The sequence below is a fragment of the Pogona vitticeps genome, chromosome 6 (genome assembly GCF_051106095.1).
Source record: "Pogona vitticeps strain Pit_001003342236 chromosome 6, PviZW2.1, whole genome shotgun sequence".
Lineage (NCBI taxonomy): Eukaryota > Metazoa > Chordata > Lepidosauria > Squamata > Agamidae > Pogona > Pogona vitticeps.
In genome coordinates this window covers 89,353,984-89,375,332 of record NC_135788.1, presented here as the reverse complement: position 1 = coordinate 89,375,332, position 21,349 = coordinate 89,353,984, and the positions used below count along the sequence as shown (strand labels likewise).

The following is a 21,349-nucleotide window of genomic DNA, read 5'->3' as shown; positions in this document are numbered from 1 at the left end:
GCATGATCCTTACACTGGTCTCTTGGTGAGAAGAGAAGGACTGTCAGGCTGGTTTAGTTGGGGACTAATCGTCGCACTGGCCATGTGACCACGGGAAACTGTCTTCGGACAAACGCTGGCTCTATGGCTTGGAAACAGGAATGAGCACCGCGCCCTAGAGTCAGACACAACTGGACTAAATGTCAAGGGGAACCTTCACCTTTAATGGGCCATATATTTGGTGGCTGGGAATGTTGATTATGTCATCCTTAGTTGCCAGAAGCAGATGTAAGTGAGAGTTGCTTAGGGCAGCACAATTAGATATGCTACCTTTGTGCAAAGGATGAAATCTGGATTTCACTAGTGGAGGATTTTGAGTTTGCCCTGCTTGGTAGTCAGATAGCCAGGTGAAATATGTGGGCATGTATTTAGGAGCAAATACAAACTCTCTTGCCATCTGTTTTTGTGAATTAAGAGGTAGGGGAGAGTCTACATGTGTCCCTACTTAAGTGTGTTTTCTTTTCTTTCCTTCCCCCCCTTTCCCCAGGGGAGCTGAGTGGTAACCCAGACCCATTTAAGGTGAGTGTGATTTTTCACTGCAGCTCTTGACCTCTTGTGCTCCTCTTCAGAGGACTTTTGGAGCCCCAGGGTTGTTTGTTTGTTTTTTGCAGTGGTTTGGTGTAGCCACTTGGAGGGATTTGAGTAGACTTTGAAGGAACAGAGCATGTGAACCAACATGAATAGAGTACGGTGCTTTGAGAGATGGGTCCCAAAAACGATTGCTCTGATTTGTGAACCGCCTAAAATACCTTGGTATGTGTATGTTCTCCTCTGTAGTATAACAACTCTGCGGGAATCAACTACGAAACACTTGGCCCTGAGGAGCTCCGTACTTTGCTCACTACGGTGAGTACCTAACTGAATTCCCCTGTTGCCTGCCGCTGTTTATATACAATCATCTCCTATATGCAGCAAGGGCCATGGATTTGAAGCCAGTGGGTTTCTCTCTGACAGTCTTCCTTTGCTCAACCACTTTACACCAGTGACAGTGGATGCTCATGTAACTGACCATCCAAGTTGCTTGCTGAATTTGCAATTTTAATTCTAAGTCTAACCAGTCCCTGTTCACCACAATGCTATTTTGGTTCAGATCATCTTTGTGACATTGCATCAATTAAACCAGCATTGGTGAGGGGAGATGTAAACTAAGCTTCACTGTGATTTTGGTAATACTTAGCATTAATTGGCTATGGTCATTACTAGCTTGATATTTATTCAGGCTCATCAGTGTGTGGGTTACAGTACAGAACAAGAAATAGCCAAGGGAACTCTGTGAGCAGTACTTTGCTGAATTACATTCCAAGCCCCAAAGAAAAAACGAGGCAGCAGGACTGTCTGACAACTGGGCAATCGTAGTGGCTAGTACTGTAATGATGGATGTTTAGGTGAAGGGTGTGTGCATTTCAGATATAGGCATGCACACCTCATGTCCTCATTGAAATGGCACCCAAACCCCCCATGCAGGTATATTCAGGTTCTCTTACACTGTTTTCCTGGAGAGGCAACAAACATGGCAAAGATAATTGGCTTCCCCTCTGAGGTGAGTTGCTTTGAGCAGGTACACACCTCTGTCTCTCTATAGTCTACATAGTCAATAGGCCCATGCTCAGGTTTTTTGAGAACATGTGCTGCCCCCTCTGGATCTCACATTTACCAGTTTCCAGGTAAATGATAATGGATCAGGCCCATAATAATTCTTTTTTCTTCTTTTTCTTATCCTGCTGACCATGGTTATACATTTGTCTTTCCCAGCGGGCTTGATTACACTGCTGGGAATTACTTTTCCTGAATTTAGAACAATGTTTTGTTGCTTTTGGTAGCCAGAGCTCATTTTGCACTCCCAAAGATTTCCTTTCTGGGTGCAGTTCCAGACTGGGAGAAAGCAAGTGTAGAACAGTGACGTATGCAGAGGTGAGATCAACTCCCCTGAGGGTGGGTTTAGAGGAACTTGACATGTAATTTCTCATGTTATTCTTTCAGTTCTCTCATGCTACATTATTGGAGCACTTGTGATGAAATTCCTGTCTGAAAGGGTTAGCCTGCTCCTAGAACTCAGAAAAGTAACTTTTTGACTACAACTCTCAGTATTCCCCAGCCAGCAATAGCCATGCTAGCTAAATGGTTATAGGAGATGTAGTAAACAAACACTTCCCAAGTTCTACCTACTCCTTTCATACCTGAACCCTCAGTGAAGTTTGTCTTTTGTGGTTTGCTCATGCTGTATGTCCCTCTTTCTGTAGCAATGTGGGGTGATCTCTGAACACACCAAGAAGATGTGTACACGGTGAGAGCAGCCCTCCCTTCCACTTTCTTCAGCCCTGTAATTTTTCAGTTCCTCTGCCAGTGCAGCAGTTTCCAGGTCTAAGGAGAACAGGAGGTATTCAGAAGCTCACACAATTTGGGGTGGAAATCCAGGCTAATTGTGTGTCTGATTGGAAAGGACATGCACCCCCTGATCTTTTCATTGCTATTAATGCAGAATAGGATTGAAGGTCAGGGAAGTATATCTGCAATTGGATGAACTTACAAACTGCCTGTTTCCTGGGTGAACTATCCTTCTTAGTAAAGTTGCAAGAAAATGTTTGAAGTGGAAGCGAGCGAGGTGTTCTTCCTGCAACTGTTTAATTCAGCCTTGCGGCTTTGTTTTGCTGGTTTGCCTGTGGAAATAATCTCCTTGGTAATCATTTATGATGCATTACCAGTTTGAAAAAGACCACTTCTTTACGAGTGTTCAGAATTTCAGTGCCTGCTGACTTGGAAGAGATTCTTGCCTTTCCACAATGAACCAAGCAAATGGCTTCAACCACTGTAGTGTGGCAGATTCAGGCAGCTGGGAGTGATGTAGAAACTGCTAAAAACATTCTATGTTATTCCTCTGCCAAGAAAAAGGTAAACTAAACTCAGTGGGACACTGTTCTGTATAACTTCCTGTGTTTCAATGGTCTGGAAGGGTCACAGAAGCCCTGTGTCTCAAGAAGTATAAATCCTGCTTAGCTCCCTCACTTTTGATTTCGTCCACACTTGCTCACCTCCCCAAGTTGCAAGTTGCAGGTTCGCTTTTAAAGAAATCAAACATTCTTGGAACGTTGTATTTTGTACCTGCTTCCAAAGTGTTATAAAACATATGCAGTCCTGGGTTTCTTATAGGGGCAGGGTACCTGTCTTTTCCTGGGACGACCATAGAAAAATTAGTAACATGTTCCAGCATTTCATAGAATTATAGAATCACAGAGTTTGAAGAGACCACAGGGGCCGTAGAGTCCAATCCCCTGCCATGCAGGAACTCCAGCAAAGCAGTCCCAACAGATGGCCATCCAGCCATTTAATTATTGGTTTGCCCCCACTTTTAGAGGCATTGTCAAGTCTCCTTTTCTGGAACATAGATGTGTTTAGCATGATAGGAAATGAGGAAAAAACAAACATACATTTTATTGCCAGTGCTCCCTCTGACGTTGTCCTTTGTCTTCAGGTCACTACGCTGCCCCCAGCACACGGATGAACAGCGGAGGTCAGTCAGGGTCTACCTCCTGGGACCCTCTGCGTAAGTGTGATGGGATGGAGGCAGGGCAGATGTGATACTGAACACTCCTAAACAGATAGTGGCTGAAATCCTGTTCCTGAGCATAGTAAGTCACAACTCGAGTAAACCATTGAATCTGTGGATCAGCTCTTCTAAAAATTCCATTGCTTCCATGAGCCTACTCTAGTTGCAGCTTATTATGGTAAGCAGCAGGATTTCAGCCAGTATGGTCAACACACTTCCAACTGGGAAGAGCTTGGAGAAGGGTTGTGGATATAGTCTGTGCTTTTAAAAAACATTGAATTCTGCAACCCTGATAAACTCTGCAAATTGGAAAATGTTCTGTATCTTGGCAAGGAACTATTTCACATACATGACCATTGGAAATATCACTGAGATCTCAATAAATAGTGTGTGAGTGCTGCTAAGTCTATTTTTGTAGCTGCACTTCCTTGGACTTGTGGCATATACATAACCCTGCCCAGGTTGTTTCTTGGATGGAGTCCATCCTTGTTTAATAGCATCTCTCACTAGCAAACCTATTGAATAATCTTATCCTTCAGGTATGCTTCCACAATGTAAATTTTTGCACTGAAGAGTTAAAATTCTTTATACAATCACATGGAAACCATTTACAGAAAGCTTTTTGCATAATTTCACTTCTGTAGAGTGGGAATGAGCTCTGAATTGCATTTGAAGTCTTTCTATCCTAATTTCACTAAAACTATACTCATCTGATTTTTCTTTCATTTCCTCAATTTCCCTCAGCACTGTGCACCAGTTTTAAAACATAGCTTTCAGCCACAAAGGAGTAGAAAATACTCTTTTTAAAAAAAAACAGTGCTGGCATCATATATGTAAGATCATGTTGATTCTATACATCATGTGAGGAAATCTGAAATATTCTAAACTGAATATCCCAAAGTACTCAGTGGAAATAGCTAATTGGCAAAGTAAAATTGAGTATTATTGCTTGGATTACTGGATCTTAAGCTGAATGTGGCCCAGTTCTGTCTGCAGAAATCAGCCAAAATGAATGAGGAGGAAAGGTGTGGTAGACAAACTGTGTGTTCTGTGAGGTTTTTTTTTTTCTGGTTTGGTTTTGTCCTGGAGACTGTTAAAAGCAGGAAGCCGCTGCTACCATTCCGGTGGGTTGTCTCGTTGCGTCTTTTCTTCTCATGCATCTGCCCCTTTTCCTAGCTCACTTCCTGAAACGGAAGGAAGCGTGGAGAATGACGGTTTTGATGTGGCGGAAAGCCAAGCCCTCATGAGTAGACTGCAGTGGGATGGAGCTTCAGACATCTCTCCCTCTGACTCCGCCTCCTCGAAAGCAAGTAAGGATTCATATTGGTGCCTGTGCGGGTTAAGTCTCAGCGGTGGATACTCTGGGCTGCACTGGGGTGGTATTTACTTCATGTTGTAAAACATCTGCACCCATATTTTATATCATGTGATCTGTAGGGGCTGAACAGTATATTTGCATAGTTTTCTTTGTGTTACATTGTGTTAGACAGAATAGGAGGAACAAGGTCAAGAAAGCGCTGGCTGCTGGGAATTGTGGCATATTTGTGACATTCCTACCTACTCGCACCCACCTGTTGAAATTTGGCCAGGATTTGTCCACTGTGTGTCCTTCTCAGCCTGTCTATTTAGCCATAGAAGCTAGAAATCTTTTCAGAAGGATTTGTTTTGATTACGTTTGCTAAGTCCCACAAAACCGATCTTTACTGTTGCATCTCCTCTGATGGACAGCAGCATAATGGCTGAGCACCATAAATTTCACTGGCATCCCTTCTTTACAGAGAATTCTGCTACACTGAGGGAATTGATGGCGGATTAAGTCAGTGTGGCAAGAGTTCCCGGTAAACAGGACAAGGGTGGATAACCACCATGTGTTCTTGGACTCCTACTCCCTTTTGCCCAGGTGACATGGCCAGTGATGAGGAATGGCGGGAGTTGTAGTTAAATATTTGGATAGCATAGGTTTCCGACCCTTGTGTAGACAGGTAGAAATCCACAGCTATACGCTACATCATGGAAGAAAACAGAGGCAAGAAGAAGAGGATTAAACACAGGAGGCAGTATAGTAAATGGAGGCTTATGTGCAATGGACCAACACTTGAAAGATCGAATAACTTGGGGGGGGGCCAGGTGCCTGAAATCAGCTGGACTGAAGCTAGTGGTTGCTTACGTAAAGACAAAAGTAGACAAGACCACCTCTTTTTTTTCCCTGCATCATCTTCTTCCCACCTAGTATATGCGGCTGGGAAAGGAGTAGATCATCTCAGACAGGCCAGAATCAATCAATTGCATGGTTTTTTTAAATCAGACTCAGGACCACATGAGATCAGAGCAAGGACCACAGATTGCCCACCTCATTCTCTATGGGTGCAGTTTATATATTTGGCTAGAGTCTCTTGAATGGATCATACTGAAACCATCCTCATGTTTACAAATAGGCCATAGGCTTAACATGCCATAGACTTAACCAATTAAAATATATTGCTTCAAACCCGGAAGTTGTCAGTGAAGGTGGTATGTGTGTTTTATCTGACATTCTTATGTCAAAGAGGTTACATATACCTGATTGTGTTCCAGGAAATGGAGTACAGGGGAAAGCATATCTGGATAGCAAAACTGAAGATGTTGATATGGAAAAGAGTAGGGAGTGACAAGGTGTTTTCCCTGTACAAGGCCCTACATGCAGCTTTCTTCTTCCTGACCTAGGTACAAACAACTCAGAGTCCCGAAAAACCAAAAAGAAGAAACCGCACATGAGCCTGGTTGGAGGTGCTCCAGGAATGAGCTCCAGTAAGAAGAAACTGAAGCCAAAACCACTTGCACCTCCCACTCCCAGCCTTTACGACGACATCAACTGAATTATGCTGGGATGAGGAAAAAATGAGCCAGGGATGTGCCCCAGCACCCTTCAGACACAGTTCATGGGAAAGGAGCTGGATTGTGTCTTTCATGCACTCTCTCACATATACTTTTTTTTAAGAAAAGAAAAAAAAAAAAACTGTGAAAGAGAGATGGCTGCATGTTTCCCCTTCTCAAGCCTCCCACACTCATGTGCACTTGACATGGCACAGAAGAAACAGACTGCTTTGGAGCGCCCACCTCTTCTGGAGAAAAGGGGTGGCAGTGATTTGAGGCACCTTCCAAATGGACCATGCCTCCACGCATCAAGGGGTAGCCATTCTCCATCCCTCCCCTCCCCGATTCAACACGTCTATTTATTGTGATGTTAATGGATGTTCAATCATGACTATATATATGGTGGCATTGTGTCGCTTAGCAACTCTAGAGACTGACTGGGCAGGTTGGGAGGTATGCACAAATGTGCGTGTGTGTGTGTGTGTGTGTATGTATGTATGTGTGTGTCTGCCTGTGGCCATTTGTTCTGGTTTCGAAGGGAATTAAAGGGCCTGTGCAGGAATGGAGAAAGGCTGCTGCCCTCCAGTGCCTGCCTCTTCCCTCTTAAGAGTATCTGCTGCAGTGGTCTCCTTTTTTTGTCACAAGACGTGGCATGAGATTCTTGAGTTGGCCTTTTCCTCTCAGAGCTTTCACAGCATTCTGTTTTTTCAGAAGGTTGGTTCTGTAGCTGCTGGTCTGCCCTGCGCCTTGAGCATCATGGCCATCCATGGATATCTGTGCTGAGTATATCAGGGAGGGACAAATATGTTTGGAATGATGTTGCTACTCTCACAGTTAGTCCCTTTGCATATGGTGTCCACTTCATCATCTGTGATATTTCAAGGATTTTGTATGAAGCAGCATTAAGAATGGTTGTGATAATATGGACACTTCTCCCAGTGCATGCATGTCAGGAATCGAGTGCAGTCCTTGATGTCTTAACGTGTGGACTGGGCTCAAATCTACATTTGCCCAAACCTGACAAGCAGCCAGTATTTGAACACTCACAGTAATTGCTCTATCCTCCTCTTGAACGTAAGTATGAATCTTCTTTGTGCCGGAAAAGTGGCTGGTATATCCGAATGTTGAATTTTAAAACAGCTCTACTTCACACCCCATAGAATAGGCTCATGGAGGCCAGGTGGGAGAGCTGTGGTGTGGTCTGTTATGCTCAATCCTTTTCTCCCACCATATGTGTAAGGGACAGAGTTATTTGTGTTGAATCTGTCAACAGATCTAAAAAAGAAAAAAAGCATGCAGTGGGAGAAAGGAGGTGTTTTCAGGGCACTGTTACTGCTGTCTCTTTTTCATACCTCCCCATCTATTCCTGCCTCTGGTTTTATTCTTTCTACAAATTACTAAACAACGGCAGTTTTAAATCTAGTGCTATAAATCATGGTGGTCCTAAATTGTCTGAATGGAGGATTGACGTTTCAAAGCGACTTCTGGCTGTGGCTGCCTTGCAATATACATGGGTCCTTTCCTCTGTACCTTTTCCTGAATCTTAAGCTTTAGAGCTGAAAAAGGTTATGTGCTGCCCGAAAAAGGTCTGCACAAGCCACACAACTGCTGCTGCACACACACAAAGGAATGTCTTCTGCATTCTTCTCTGCTGTCCATCTCTTCCACAGAATGCAGCCCGCCTTCTCTTAGTTGTTTTATTGAAAAAGCCTGCTAAGTGCACGTATCTGCCATTACAAAAATCCACAGCCGTCACCTCCTACAATCTTGCTGCATCACACCATTGTTGCACACTGAGCTGTGTTGAGAGACTCTAAAGGTGGCTTTGTCCCCTGTGGACCTCCTACAAGTTTCCTGGTTCTTTAAGAGGCTGTGGAGTTTCAAATCTTGTCTGTAGTGTTATCTTAGGTTACTGCAGAGCTGCTAGATCTTTGGTACCTGCAGCCACTAAACAGAGAGGACATGGGACTAACGATGGCTCCATTGTATCAGGTGTGAGTAGCCTATGCAACAAGTTGACCCTATCAAGATTTGATTAGGGTTTCCCCCCGCCCCACACTTCCTTTTCCGTCCTGCTCTTTGCTTCCTTGCGCTAAAGGTCTGTGATTGCTTTTGCCAAACGGGTAGGAAGCCTAGTGCTGAGATGGAATTCTCTACATCATTTGTTCAACACCTTTCTTTGCAAAATGTGACCCATTTTTTCATTTTACAGTCTGAAAAACATGTCACCATTCTCTGGAAACCAAGACTTCCTATTATGCTTTATGAAGTTTCAGAAAACATGATTTAGTATTCTGAGAAACATTTCTTACATGCATCAGACAGGTTTCTGAACTGTTTAGTCTGAATTGAATCTTTCCAAGAGGGGAAAGGGATTGTGGAGAGAGGAGAGAGACTTTGATTCTGACCAGAATCAGTTACTCCTCTCTGCTTGACAACCAGTAGCTACAGTTTAAATTTCATACCCATAAAACTTCTGGCTGCCTTGACTTACGGTATATTCTGTATAACTGCAAAGATGGCCAGAGTGAGACTAGATCTTTGCTCTGCTTCCATGTTGCAACTGAAGCATTCAGAGTTATGCTGTAGACAGCTTTGGAAGTGTAGCATCTGAGGACTTTTGAACATTCATTTCCCAGTGGGGAGAGGACACAGGTCTTTTTATATATGGCTCTGTATCTGCACTTGCACCCTTTATTTTTTAAGGTAGGCCTGTTTCACTTGAAAAAAAAACTGTATTCTATCATGAATGGACTGATGAGAGGTTTTTTTAATTTGTTGATAATGACATACAAACTGCACCTATGTGATATTTTTGAAAGCGTGCAGAATCATTGACGTAAGTACTGTACTGTGGTCTGATTTTTTAAAATTTTCTTGTTTTGTGTATGTAATCTCAGCTTGTACAGGTAGGTAGGTAGATTTAAGAAAAACTGTCAAATCTGTAATTTTTTTTCTGCCCATCCATGGATTGTGGCATGCCTGTGTAAATAAACTGCAACTCTGCTTGGTATCTGTTCAGGTTCTTGGCTCTAATGGATAAGAAATTGCTTGCAAAGTGTCCTACATCATCTTAAAATACAGTATAGCAGGCGCATGATCTGGAGTGGTAAATAAAATCCAGCCCTAATATTTCTGATGTTACAGGAAAGACTGAATACTACGAGATGTGGAACCATTGTATGTATGTGGTGTGTATGTGTGATGTGCCATGAAGTCAGAACTAACAGCAACTCTTAATAGGGTTTTCAAGGTAAGTGGATATTAAAGGAGTGGTTTTATCAGTTCCATTCCCCCAGTGAGTTTTCATGGCTGAGTCGGGATTCAAACCTTGTTCTCCAGAGTCCTAGTGTACTACACCACACATATCTCAGGATCCTGTATAGCATCTCTGTCACCTCAGGCCAAAGCTCCTCTTTTAGGGTACAGTACTAGACAAAGGCTTTTTATTGGAAATAAAATCCAGAGTACAATTTGGCAGGGCAACATGAGGACTCACTTCTGTACATGAAAAATATATGCTACAAATATCTGTAAAAGGAACATAAAAGAGGCCTGAAAATATAACCAGCACCTGCTGCCATTTCAGAAGCCAGAGGAGTGCTTTGTTAAGTGCCTTATGCCATTGAGCTAATAAGGGTTTTGCTGAACTATGTTATCCAGGTGGCAGAAGTTCAGCTTTTTTTGATACACATAGCTTTTTCCAAAGTGGGGAAGTTAGTTTGAAACAATATTGTCACAGCCTCATCCACCATGGCCAATAGTGATAGCACATATATTTGAAAATCTCTTAAGGGATCCATGTTTGAGAAAAGGTCCTAGTGCTTTTGTAAATCTTACCAGAAAACAGTCTAGATCAGGCATGGGGAACCCCCAGGCCCTCCAAATGGTGAAATTCCATTACTGTATTCCTGCCCACTAGTCATAAGTACTAGAGATGCTAAGAGGTGGCAACTATCTGGTGGCCACAGGCTCCCTGCACTGGTTCCACATCATGTACAAACTTGTAAGGCTTGTGTACTTGCCAGATGCAGTGGTTTGAAAAGACACATTAGGTCGAACCCTCAGCCCTCCAAGGGTTTTACAATTAAGTTTATAGAAAATTAGTAATCAGAAACTAAAGTTATAAACTGTGACAAAAAGAGGAGTGCTCAGAATTTATAATTTCTATTCACTTGGAGGGGATTCTTATTTGTCATGGATGACCAGTGTAGTGGTCCCTTAAAAGGGCTCCTTCCTCTTCAGCTACAAGCAAATCTGGACAACACAGATGAAAATAAAATCATGTAAAATGGATAGATTTTAGAAGTAAAATACATTTCAGGCAACAGATGTCAAGCGCAAGTTTACTTCAACCCTTATTACTGGCAACATTTTTACAAACACCTTGATTTTATAAGCCAAAGCAGTAGTAAAAGAAATATTAAGGATTCATTTTCAGGATTGAGAAACTTACCTGGCACTGATAACTGCATCAGAAATGTTTGCTCTGCAGTTCAAGCTTATCTATGCAACAATATCTAGAAATGTAATAATTCTTGCCATTCAAAAGCAAGCTGAGTGATTTAATTTACCCATTCAGATTTTTATGTCAGCAGCATTTCTCTAATGGAAGACACAATGGAAAATACCATTAACTATTTCTTCTAGCTCTGTCTCTTGACAGTTGCAGTGAATTCCAAAAAGATACCTTTGGCTTTAATACTTTCCATAAGTATTAAGCACATGTAATATAAAAACAAAGGAAATTGCCACCCCCTATGATGAACAGTGTTCATAAATCCAGATAACAGCCAGTCTGAACTGGCAGGGACATGCTAGATTTTTTCCACACCCCCTTGGCAATTAAAAAGGGACAGAAGGCCCAGCTGATACTTCTTCCTCTAGCCAACAAGAGGTGCTCCAGGCAGGCTATCTTGGTTTACTAATTGCATTCTTACAAGTCCACATTTGCAAAGAATCCTCTTTGACAAGGCCCTTTCTTCCTACAGCACAAGGATGGGCAGCTCTCTAAGGCTGGAGTACACAGTTACGCAAATGTGGGCAGGTATCTTCAGAACATAGCTAATACTTGTTTCCAAGATGCATGTGTCTCAGCGCATGGAAGGGAGAAGGCACACATTCCATCCATTCAACAGAGGGTAAAAAGTTACAGATAGAAAGGCTGACCTTTGTGGAGAGAGCACTAATGCATCATATTACTGCAATGTAATTGGTCACAATGGAAAAGGATAGAAGCAGCATGTGCCAAGGTGATTCTTCCCAATGTAGCAACAAATTAAATAGGCAAATAATTAAGCCTAAAGCCCATTTTGTCTATTATAAGGCTCAGAAGACATCCAAGAATATAAGGACAGGAACGGGACTTCAGTACAATCATGCTCTAAAATGATCAGCTAGTTCCAAATCTTCATAGCTTTGAAGAAAAAAAATCAGTGACTATAGACAAATTACTTCTAAAGGCATAAAAGCCAAATAATGTGAGAGTAATGCTTGTAATGATTCAGATCAAAGAACTGCTTGGACAGATAGTGTGACAATATAGCAATCCATGCTGCCTCACTCTTCTGTATCTGTCCCAGTTTCTTCTACCATCAGTCTTCAAAAGTATTCAAGTGTGTTGGCTAACGAAAAGGTAGAAATTAAGTAAAAATTTTAAATCAAAGGGTCTGTGGAGGTTTTCCCTCTGTTAGTATAGAATTTCTGGATAAAAGCTTTTCCTGTAACTTACAGGATTAAGTGAAAGTACAAAACCAAGAGCAATCAGGCTAAAGGTAAAACTGAGAGCTCTTTCTGCTCCCTCACTGGAGCTCATCGTCCGTACATTCCAAAAATAAGGAAACTAAAAAATACAGTCACCCCAACTAAAGAAATAGTGGCAGGAGCTGTAAATAACTGTCGGTAGTTGATGCGGAAATACCAGATGACTGCCAGCATCACCATAAAAACGGGAATCATCAGGTTGCCCATGTTCAGAACGAACCCCCCTGCTTCTGAGGGTGGAGCCATTGTGTCAGGCACGGCAGAAGGAGTGGTCTGAGAGAGGTGGCAATGGATGACACAATTATCCAGGATATTGAGAGAACGAAGAGTCCGTGCCTGGTCTTGGAGAAGTTGGCCTCGGTAGATAAACTTCATCTGATTCTCCTGGCCTGGGAAGTACTTGCTTTAAAAAGAAGAAACAAGTGATAAACATGTCAGTCAGAGAAAATGTCGATACAATACTTCAGAGCAAAAGTAGCCAATTTCTGGCCTCCAGGTGTTTTGGCCTATAGTGAGCATAGCCAATGGGAAGGGATTGAAAAGCTGCTGTCTAAAAACATCTGGATATCCACAGTTGGCCATGCTTGCTTAAATACCTCACTACCCACACTGGGACGCTTGCTGTCCAAACCAAGATACAACACAATGCTTTGAAAATATGCCAGAGGGAATATGAAAACTGGAATGGGAAGTGCTTGGAACAAGGGAGGAAAACCCCACAGAGGCCAAGGCTGCAGTCTGTGGCTCTATCCTCTGTCAACAGAGATGCTAATATTGTATAACAAGTCCCTTCCTAGTCAACCTGGTCAGGACTTAAGAATGATCACTGTCCACACAGCATACAGTGCAGTAGTTTCTTCCAAACACCCTACTTGAATCATTCAAGGCTTCCCTCACTATGTTCCACCAGTAGCCAGCAAATCTCTAAGAAAAGAAATGAGAGTGTAGAGAGAAAACAAAGACTGAGACTCATGCCTAAGTTCTTCTGGTCAGTTTTAGAGTACTGGGAAGTGATGGGAACAAATGAAAGTCAGCCAGCTACATATACAGTGCCAAATATCCTACTGCTCGTCTCAACTCACATATGTAAAACCCAGTGAGTCAATAGGTCTAGCCTATTTGGGATTAGCAAATAAGATACTGGATCTTGTGCCTAAAACAGACAGCATTTAATCTGTTACATTCTTATACCCTGTTCATTACCCCTTCCCTGGCCCTTTGCATCTTTGTTTTCAAACAATCCACTCTAGAGTAAGGATGCAACTTTTATATCGGAAAGATAACACACTTGGAGCAGAATCCACTTACTTAACTATGTGTTTCCCCTATTTAGTAGGCTCCCCTTCATGCAATCAGCTACATTACAAAGGGCATACCAGAGGGGGAAAACCTGATGTGCAATTGCCTTTCCGTGTGTGCAAAACATCAACTATATTCTGCCCTTGGATCCCACTGATAAGAGAACCACTGGAATCATTTCCTCTTTTCCCCATGGATACCTCCATCAATGCCTGAAGAGTTTGTTTCAAGACACAAATGCTACTATTGGTGCCTCATTCTATTATCAGTCAGGATGCAGAAAGACTCCTACACCCGCCTTCCTGTTAATGCAACGTTTGTATCAGCCAGAGGAGGGCTAGACAAATATTTCAAATCTGGTGCTAGTTCCCAGAATTTTTCAGAGGATCAAGATCAATCTATTTTTCACATAACAGATTTACATGGGACTAGCCAGATGTTTGGTGTACTGGCACCAGAGTTTTTGGTACCTGTGCAATTAACATATGCCAAAACTTCTTTCTTCTGCACAATGGATTTTTTAACACAATAGATTCTTTTAACAATCAACAACTGCACTTATTTGACATTTCATGTCCCATTCATCAAACTACACTTTTTAATGGTTTGAATAAATCTATTTACAATCTACCTGTGAAAATACTACTCCTGACTTTAACTTTGTTAGTAGTTTAGCATTATTAAGGTATTGGTTCAAACAAACCAGATTTTCTCACAATGCTATCATATACATATGTTTGCAAAAGTTGAGTCCCACTCATTTCAATGGGACACACTCCACACTTACGTGTGCACAGGACTTCAGCATTGCTTGCCTTAACTGCAAAATCACTGATAATCTGTGGTTGCAACACTTCAGATTTTTGCAACTCATGTAATTTTATGTCTTGCATTGAGGGGGCTTTACAAAACTTAGCCACCCAGAGCCATTCTTCAGGAAACAGAAAAAGGCATCAGGATTATTTTTCATATACAAAGATACTCACCTTTTGAGGATGCCAATGGTGTCTTCTGGCTTCACAGTGGCCACCTCTTCTGTGTCATTGAGGAATTTGAGGCGCACCTTGATAAAGCCTGAGTTTGGCTCACACTCCTCCACAGCAGGTACTGTTTGTGAAACACTCTGGTTCTCTTGAGAAACAGGATCGATAGAAAAGGTCCTCTGGGGCACACCCTGGATGTCCAATAGACGGTCTAAAGCAGTATCTGCACCACTGCTGCTTGCACCTTGTTCGGCTGCAGGGCTTGGGTCAGAAGCAGGACCTTCATCTGCCTTTTCTTCAGTGCTTTCTGTAGCACCCTGGGGCTCTGACTGTTCAGACACTGAATTCCCTACATATCGTTCAATGGGGCTCAAGTGGATCACTGATGAATCTCCAGTGGCCACTATAGTTCCCAGAAGATGACTGCTGCCATCTGCAACATATGTGGAAAGCCATGCCAGAACCAGGGCCATACTAAGGACCACAACGCCAGCCACCACTGTTACCTCATCTCCCACACCTTCAATCATGGTTGCTTCAGGGGGCTCCATTCCTTGACTTTAGCTACAAAGGGAAAAGACAAAGATTGAATCTTGTGGTTTTGGACCGGTGATGGACATGAACTGAAATGGTAGCAGACTAGGATTTCAGTCTCATATCTCACTCAATTAAACCATGAGGAAAATAATAATGAGGCAGCTATTTATAACCATCACAAGGATTGTGGTCATATTCAGTTTGCCCTTTTTCTGTGAGATATCAGTGTCGGGGATTCAGTGGACAGTTCGCAGACTTGGGCCATTCAATTATGAGCTCAGTGAGCTGTGGGTAACCTGTTACCTCAACTCCAGTTTTCCAACTTTAAATAGGAATGAACACGACTTTCTTCATATGGGGTGGGAGGAGATCCAAGTATAAACAGGCAATAAACAAAGTACTGCAACTTAAAATCTTCACTTGACAGATTGATAATACTATGAGGAACAAATTATGCAGAACAATAAGCAGCTAGGACTGCATAATGAAAGACATGTTATTTCCTACACCTTTTAATATTTATTCACAAATGTTTTTAAAAGTTATTTTTCTTGCTTCTGCTGCTGAAAGCTTTGAAATCTGGCGAAGATTATGCCTACAACAAGCAGAAGAAGAAGGTGTCGCCAAGTCAGTTCTGACTTATGGTGACCCTTTCCCCCCCAGGTTTCCCAGGTAGAGAATACTCAGAAGTGGTTCACAATTCCCTTCTTCTTGGGCCATCCTGGGACTGTGCAACTTGCCCAAGGCCACACAGGCTGGCTCCGCTTACAGGAGGCACGGTGGGGAATCAAATTCCCAACCTCCGGCTCAGCAGCCAAATGTCTAACTCACTAAGCTATCCAATCAGCACGTGTAGGTATCCAATAATTAGACGAGTTCTATGGAACCCGTCTAATTATTGGATACCTACACATGCTGATTGGATAGCTTAGTGAGTGGGTACATAACGAACTAGCTAAGACTGCACAAATTTGAGACACCAAAGCATAATAAGTATGTTGGTCTTATCTGCCACTTTTGGTTACAGTCTCTGACAGGCCTCTGCCACTGCCTAATGAACAGAGGACCCAGAGAAACAGTGACAGAGAACCTTATTCCAAGTGTAGGTAGAGTTAGTTATTTGCTATAATTGGCTTTCAGACTTATATACCAGCTGTGATTAAAACAAACAGAATGCCCTCCAGTTCACTAAAATAATTTCAAAATATTTATCTTAATCTTAGGGAAAGAAATATTAAAAACATTAAAATGCAAATGATTAAAACTATAACTATAAAACAGCAAACCATCAACAACAGGAGCAAAGCCACTTACCTTTTTTCTAGACACATTAGATGTTAAAATGGAACACATATACTATAACTATTATTTTTACCAGTCTCCTAAAAGCCACATGCTGGTTTGTACTTTTAACATAGATTGTTAACTGCCCTGAGTTTCTATGAGGATGAGTAGGATATAAATTGAATAGTAAATAATCATAGCAAAGGCTATACTCACACAGGGTTTCTCAAAAACCTCTCTTATGCATATGGGTTTAAAAACATCCTTTCTGCTGATAAGGATAAATCTGTTTCTTTAACCCACACAAAAGTTTGCAAAACTTGGCAATGGGAATGCACAAAGAAAATTAATGGCAGAAGTTTATATTGTTGGCATGTGAGGGAGACAATATCTAAGAAATTTCAATCTGATTGATACAGTACTTAAAACAGGATAAGCTTGGGAGATGGAGTTTCACACGTATCCTACATGGCTGCACTTCCGGATTGCCAACAACTATTTATTTAAGTGAGAAATAAAAAGCATAAGAAAATGACATCATTGTATTGCCAAAAAATTTAAAGATGATATAAAGAAAATGACAAAGATGAAAATATAACCTTAAACAAGAAAATTAAAACCTTCAGAAAAAAACAAAATAAATTCCTCCAAACTCTCCCATCTTTTGAGATAAAATCACAAACACATGACAGACAAAAAAAATAGTGGATAGAAAATACATGATGCCTCAGTAAAGATTAACTAAACACTTGGATTAAGAACAACTTCCCCTTATATACAGTTTTATTTCTGCTAACTGGCACAGACTATTACATATCCCATTGGACTGCTAAATTCATTAAATGAGCCATGGAAAGATGGAGCTCACCACCTGCTTCACCAATCTTTACAAGTTAATTTTACAACCTGATACTTGCTTGAGAATGCTTATTTTATTATTTTCTGCTTTTCTGATTGTTTATATGTATTTATATTAAATGTCAACTACCATCTTTTAAGACGGGTTAAATTTCTGACTGGCTAGTAAGCAATAAACTATAAATAATTATTAACTGAGAAACTAAATATATTCTAGTGATGAAAGAGTTAAGAAATCAGCAGACTAGCTTGGCCTCTGCCCATTTATGTTCACCAACATATGCCATATTTCATCCATTAATTACTACAGGCACGTACCTCTGTCTGCATACATCTGCCTACAACGCAAAAGGAATCTTTTTCATGACAATGATCATGAAGTCCAGCAAGAGGAAGGTTTGTTGTTTGGATGACACACTGTCTGAGGTCCTCTGGTTCAGCATCAGGTGAACATACCCCAGACATAGGATATTACAGCAAATTCTCTCCCAGTTTAAAAATTCAATTAATTAATATAAATAGCTAAAGGCCACTTCTTAGTTGAAAGACCCACTAAAGTCAACAGAAAGAGGAAAAAGTGACCCACTTCCTCAACACTTCTGCCCTGGTCAGTTGCTACTTCACGAGCAGGTACACAACAAGGTAGGCTTATTCTACTCTCTACAAGTGGCAAAGATACAATACAGATACTATGCCTTTATAACAATGAATTTAAGCCTTGCTTAGGAACCCAAATCACATTACTTTTAATCAAAATGTGAACCTACAAGTTTGAAAGACATAGTAGACTGAACCCCTATTCTCAAAACTATTCCTAACCCGACTACTTCCCAGTTTTTACAAGGTATCAAGCTGCTGTTACATGAAGCGAATGCTGGTATGTTATACAAGTTCATGGAGCTAAATCCAATGTTGGCCTCAGTAGGACTCAACCTGCTGAAATAAATGCAAACTGATCAACAACAGTGTACATCCTGTAAATCTAAAGAGCTCTATCCGAATTGGAATTAAAGAATTTATCCCATGGTTACAATGACCACAAAGACTTTTTTGTTTTTTACTTACCAAGGGGGCTTTAGTTCTAGTAGAAGATCTAGAGCCACTGTTAGTTCAATGAAGCTCAGGTTTTTATACTATAACCTAAGATACATAGAATCTTCTGTCCATGTTAATCTGCCCGTCCAAATAGAAACAAAAATAACTCGTCACCACTGTGATCTGCCTAAGTAATAAAACTGCTCCAGATTAACAGAATTTTCCATTTGTAGAACCGGTTTGTGACAAAACAGAGTTTCTTTGTGAAAGTGCCAGAGGTAGATGAGTTCACAGAAACAGGAATCTGTGCTGCTTTCATGTAACTTTTTTAGCCCATCTGAAGGTGACAATTTCAACTTTTAATGAAGAACACTGAGACTAGGAAGAGTGGCTATGAAGGAACTAGAAGTGTAAGGATGTTTCAAGATCATCCACATGCTTGCAAACCCCATCACCATGTTAAGATATGAAAGCTAGACAGTTAAGAAAGCTGACAAGCAAACTTTTATTTGTTTGAAATATGGTGCTGGAGGAGAACTTTGCAGATAGAAAGATTAACAAGTGAGTCCTGGATCAAATCAAGCCTGAACTATCTCTGGAGGCAAAAATGACAGAACTTAAGCTGTCCTATTCTGGGCACATCATAAGGTGGTGGGATTCTCTGGAAAAGTCAATGCTGGGAAAGGTGGAAGGCAGCAGGAAAAGAGGAAAACCAAATACACAGTGGACTGACTCCCAAAAGGAAACAGAAGCTGAGCAGGACAGTTGAGGACAGGTCATTTTGGAGATTGTTCATTCGTAGGGTCACCATAAATTGAAGGCAACTTGATGGCACATAGCAAAAACAACAACCATGTTCTAAATGGCTTGAATGAAGTGTGGTGTAGTGAGTAGAGTAGTGGATCTAGGACACAGTTATACCTTTCCTCTCTGCAGAGTTACTACCTTTGTTACTCTTCTAACTTTAGAAGAAATTCAACGTGTACAAATGAAGCATGCTAAGCTGTTCCTACTACTGACGTGTCTGCCAGAAAAAGCTGTTTGCCTGTCAGAAAGCAGTTGGTTTACTTATTAATATCCCAATGTGATTCATAAAATTGATCCTAAGCACCCTTTCACACACAGCTGAAAATATCTACAGGAAATTAAACCAGGATTGGGGGACCTGTACCCATGCAGATGTCCAATAGTAAAGGACAATGGGAACTGGAGGCCCACAAGCGCCCTCACTGAAGAGCTATTTAAATTTGCAACAACCTATTTTTCAGAGGCTGTCTTCTGTTCTCTGCGTTTCTCCTTATCCCACTCTTTCAAGAAGTACTTTGATCAACATGCCTAAGACTTCTGTTCTCCACTCTTCCTCATCTAAAGAGCTGCTCCTGTTTATTTCCTGTTTAAATCTAGGTCCTGTGAAATGTACCTCCCCAATATTGAATTATAAACCCTTACTTGGCCCTAGGTGCTTCTTCCTCTATCTGAGAGGCACAAGGCAACTTGTGGACTTCCAGGTGTTGTTGGGCAGAATTTTCCATCCAGATGTTGCTGGACAGAAATTGCCCGTGTTGTTTATGGCTGGTGGGAATTCCGCCCCAACATCTGGAGAACCGCACGTTGCCCACCTGTGCACATTTCTTCCTTTTAGGATTATCACAAGTTTCTTTTTGTTTTTAAGCGCCCTAGGTAGGTGCAGACGTAAGAAGTTGAAAGGCCCTATAAGGAGATAGAACAGCCAGACTGATGAAAAGGTGCAGGGTAAATAACCTGTGAACGAAAGCCCAGGGAAAAATCAGTTTAAGCAAGACGAGGAAAGGATGAAACCCCTATAGAGAACCCAATGACAATCGGTGGTGGTGATAAAGGCGGGGGGGGGGAGGAGAGGGCTCTCATAAAAAGGGTCCTATGGGAGGTTGCGACCGGGACTAGACAAAGGCGCAAGAGTGCAGGGAGGAAGCAGAACGGGGTATTTTTAAAGGCCGGGGTGTTGGAGGGGCGGAACCGAGGCTTTATCGGGAGGGGGGGCGCACAAACCTGCCACTCACCTTCCCTTCCGCAGAGTCTCTCCCTCTTCCCCCTCCTAACCAGAGAGATACGTCACCAATGACCGCTGACAACGTCATTTTAACACGCGAAACGCTGCCATGTTGGAAGGTTCGTTGCTATGGCAGCAGCTGCGGAATAGGTTGATGACGCATCCATTACGCGCCGAGCTAACCCATTTTAGCAATAATTTTTCCCCTTCTTTTTAACATTAAATTTACATTTTCTTTAATTTCCGCCAATAGTGTAGGAGGCCACGGAAGAAAGTGTTGATTTCGTTTGCCCCTTAAATGAAACTGTTTGAGAACTTTCGGGATTTTTAATGCTGTCCGTTTCTTATTGAGAACTATTTCCGTAGAAACAAAGAAAACTTAAGGTACACTGGACGGCAACAAAGATCGAAACTCGTGCTTTTTCAATTGAACTCTTATTTAGATCCTATCTGATTTGTTTCGAGTCTTCGAGCATTTTAAAGCGAATCAGGTTTACATGGGCTGAAAGGGAAAGTAGATCACGTTAGCAGTACATGAAGAAAATTAAGTTTTGAACTACAAGTCCCAGAATGCACCAACCAACTGATGTATTTGTTGACTGGGTGATTCTGAGAAATGTAGCAGAAAAAAGCCTCGCCCCCCAAATGTTACTAACCTGTACACTGTAAACTAGAGTGCTTTATTGTGTGGACTTGAAGACAAAACCAGCCCCCTCCCCAATTCAAAAGCTACAATATTGTCACTTGATTATGTTGCAGAGCGGCAAAAGTGTTCTTTTCCCACTTCACCAGCCAAAAATGACACTGTTCTTTCTTTCATTAGGCCACTATAATTACTCTGATTTGGAGAGTGGGTTATTGTTGGCCTGCCAAATGTTTTGTGATAGAAAACCCATGATCCTTTCAATTGGCCTTATTGGGCAGACAGATGGGAGTGTCCAGCCAAAACATGTGAAGGGGGAAATGTTCTCCTTGCTATAGCTACTTTTCAATCTGGCATCTGGTCTGAGGTTAGTATTTAAATATCTTATTTTTTGCCCTGTTTTGGGAACTTTTTTAAACTTAATGTGTGAGAGCGATAAGACAATCCAGTTGCTCTTCTAAATAATTCCTAGTCAATTAGAT

At 41.6% G+C, this 21,349-nt stretch overlaps 2 protein-coding genes across 7 annotated transcripts in view; one reads left to right on the top strand and one right to left on the bottom strand.

Moving 5' to 3' along the window:
* ATXN7L3 (ataxin 7 like 3) overlaps positions 1-9,447 on the top strand; it is a 29,746-nt gene extending 20,299 nt beyond the window's left edge. For 2 of the 3 annotated variants that reach the window (XM_020799318.3, XM_078377816.1), the window contains exons 8-13: positions 527-558; positions 817-885; positions 2,280-2,323; positions 3,509-3,580; positions 4,760-4,893; positions 6,287-9,447. In XM_020799318.3, coding sequence (XP_020654977.2) covers positions 527-558; positions 817-885; positions 2,280-2,323; positions 3,509-3,580; positions 4,760-4,893; positions 6,287-6,438 — 503 coding nt within the window. In that variant the 3' untranslated portion in view covers positions 6,439-9,447. The remainder of the gene's footprint in view (positions 1-526; positions 559-816; positions 886-2,279; positions 2,324-3,508; positions 3,581-4,759; positions 4,894-6,286) is intronic. The other variant, XM_020799320.3, reaches the window with a different exon arrangement.
* Positions 8,392-20,353, bottom strand: TMUB2 (transmembrane and ubiquitin like domain containing 2). Of its 4 annotated transcripts, XM_073004176.2 has the most exons (4): positions 20,235-20,298; positions 18,226-18,333; positions 14,485-15,045; positions 8,392-12,602 (listed from the first exon to the last, which is right to left on the bottom strand). In XM_073004176.2, exons 3-4 carry the CDS (start codon positions 15,030-15,032, stop codon positions 12,248-12,250), a joined length of 903 nt encoding a protein of 300 aa, XP_072860277.2. In that variant the 5' UTR covers positions 15,033-15,045; positions 18,226-18,333; positions 20,235-20,298; the 3' UTR covers positions 8,392-12,247. The 4 variants fall into 4 exon arrangements, with proteins under 4 accessions (XP_072860277.2, XP_020654956.3, XP_078233943.1 ...); XM_020799297.3 differs by lacking the exon at positions 18,226-18,333 and having other exon boundaries at positions 20,235-20,353; XM_078377817.1 differs by lacking the exon at positions 18,226-18,333 and having other exon boundaries at positions 20,224-20,253.
* Positions 20,354-21,349: the final 996 nt, after the last annotated feature.

Excerpts from the sequence above, each read along its gene's own strand:
- TMUB2 (XM_020799297.3), bottom strand. The coding sequence starts at position 15,032 with ATGGAGCCCCCTGAAGCAACCATGATTGAAGGTGTGGGAGATGAGGTA. Across the intron at positions 12,603-14,484 it reads ACCATTGGCATCCTCAAAAG|CAAGTACTTCCCAGGCCAGG; the intron begins GTGAGTATCTTT and ends TTCTTTTTAAAG.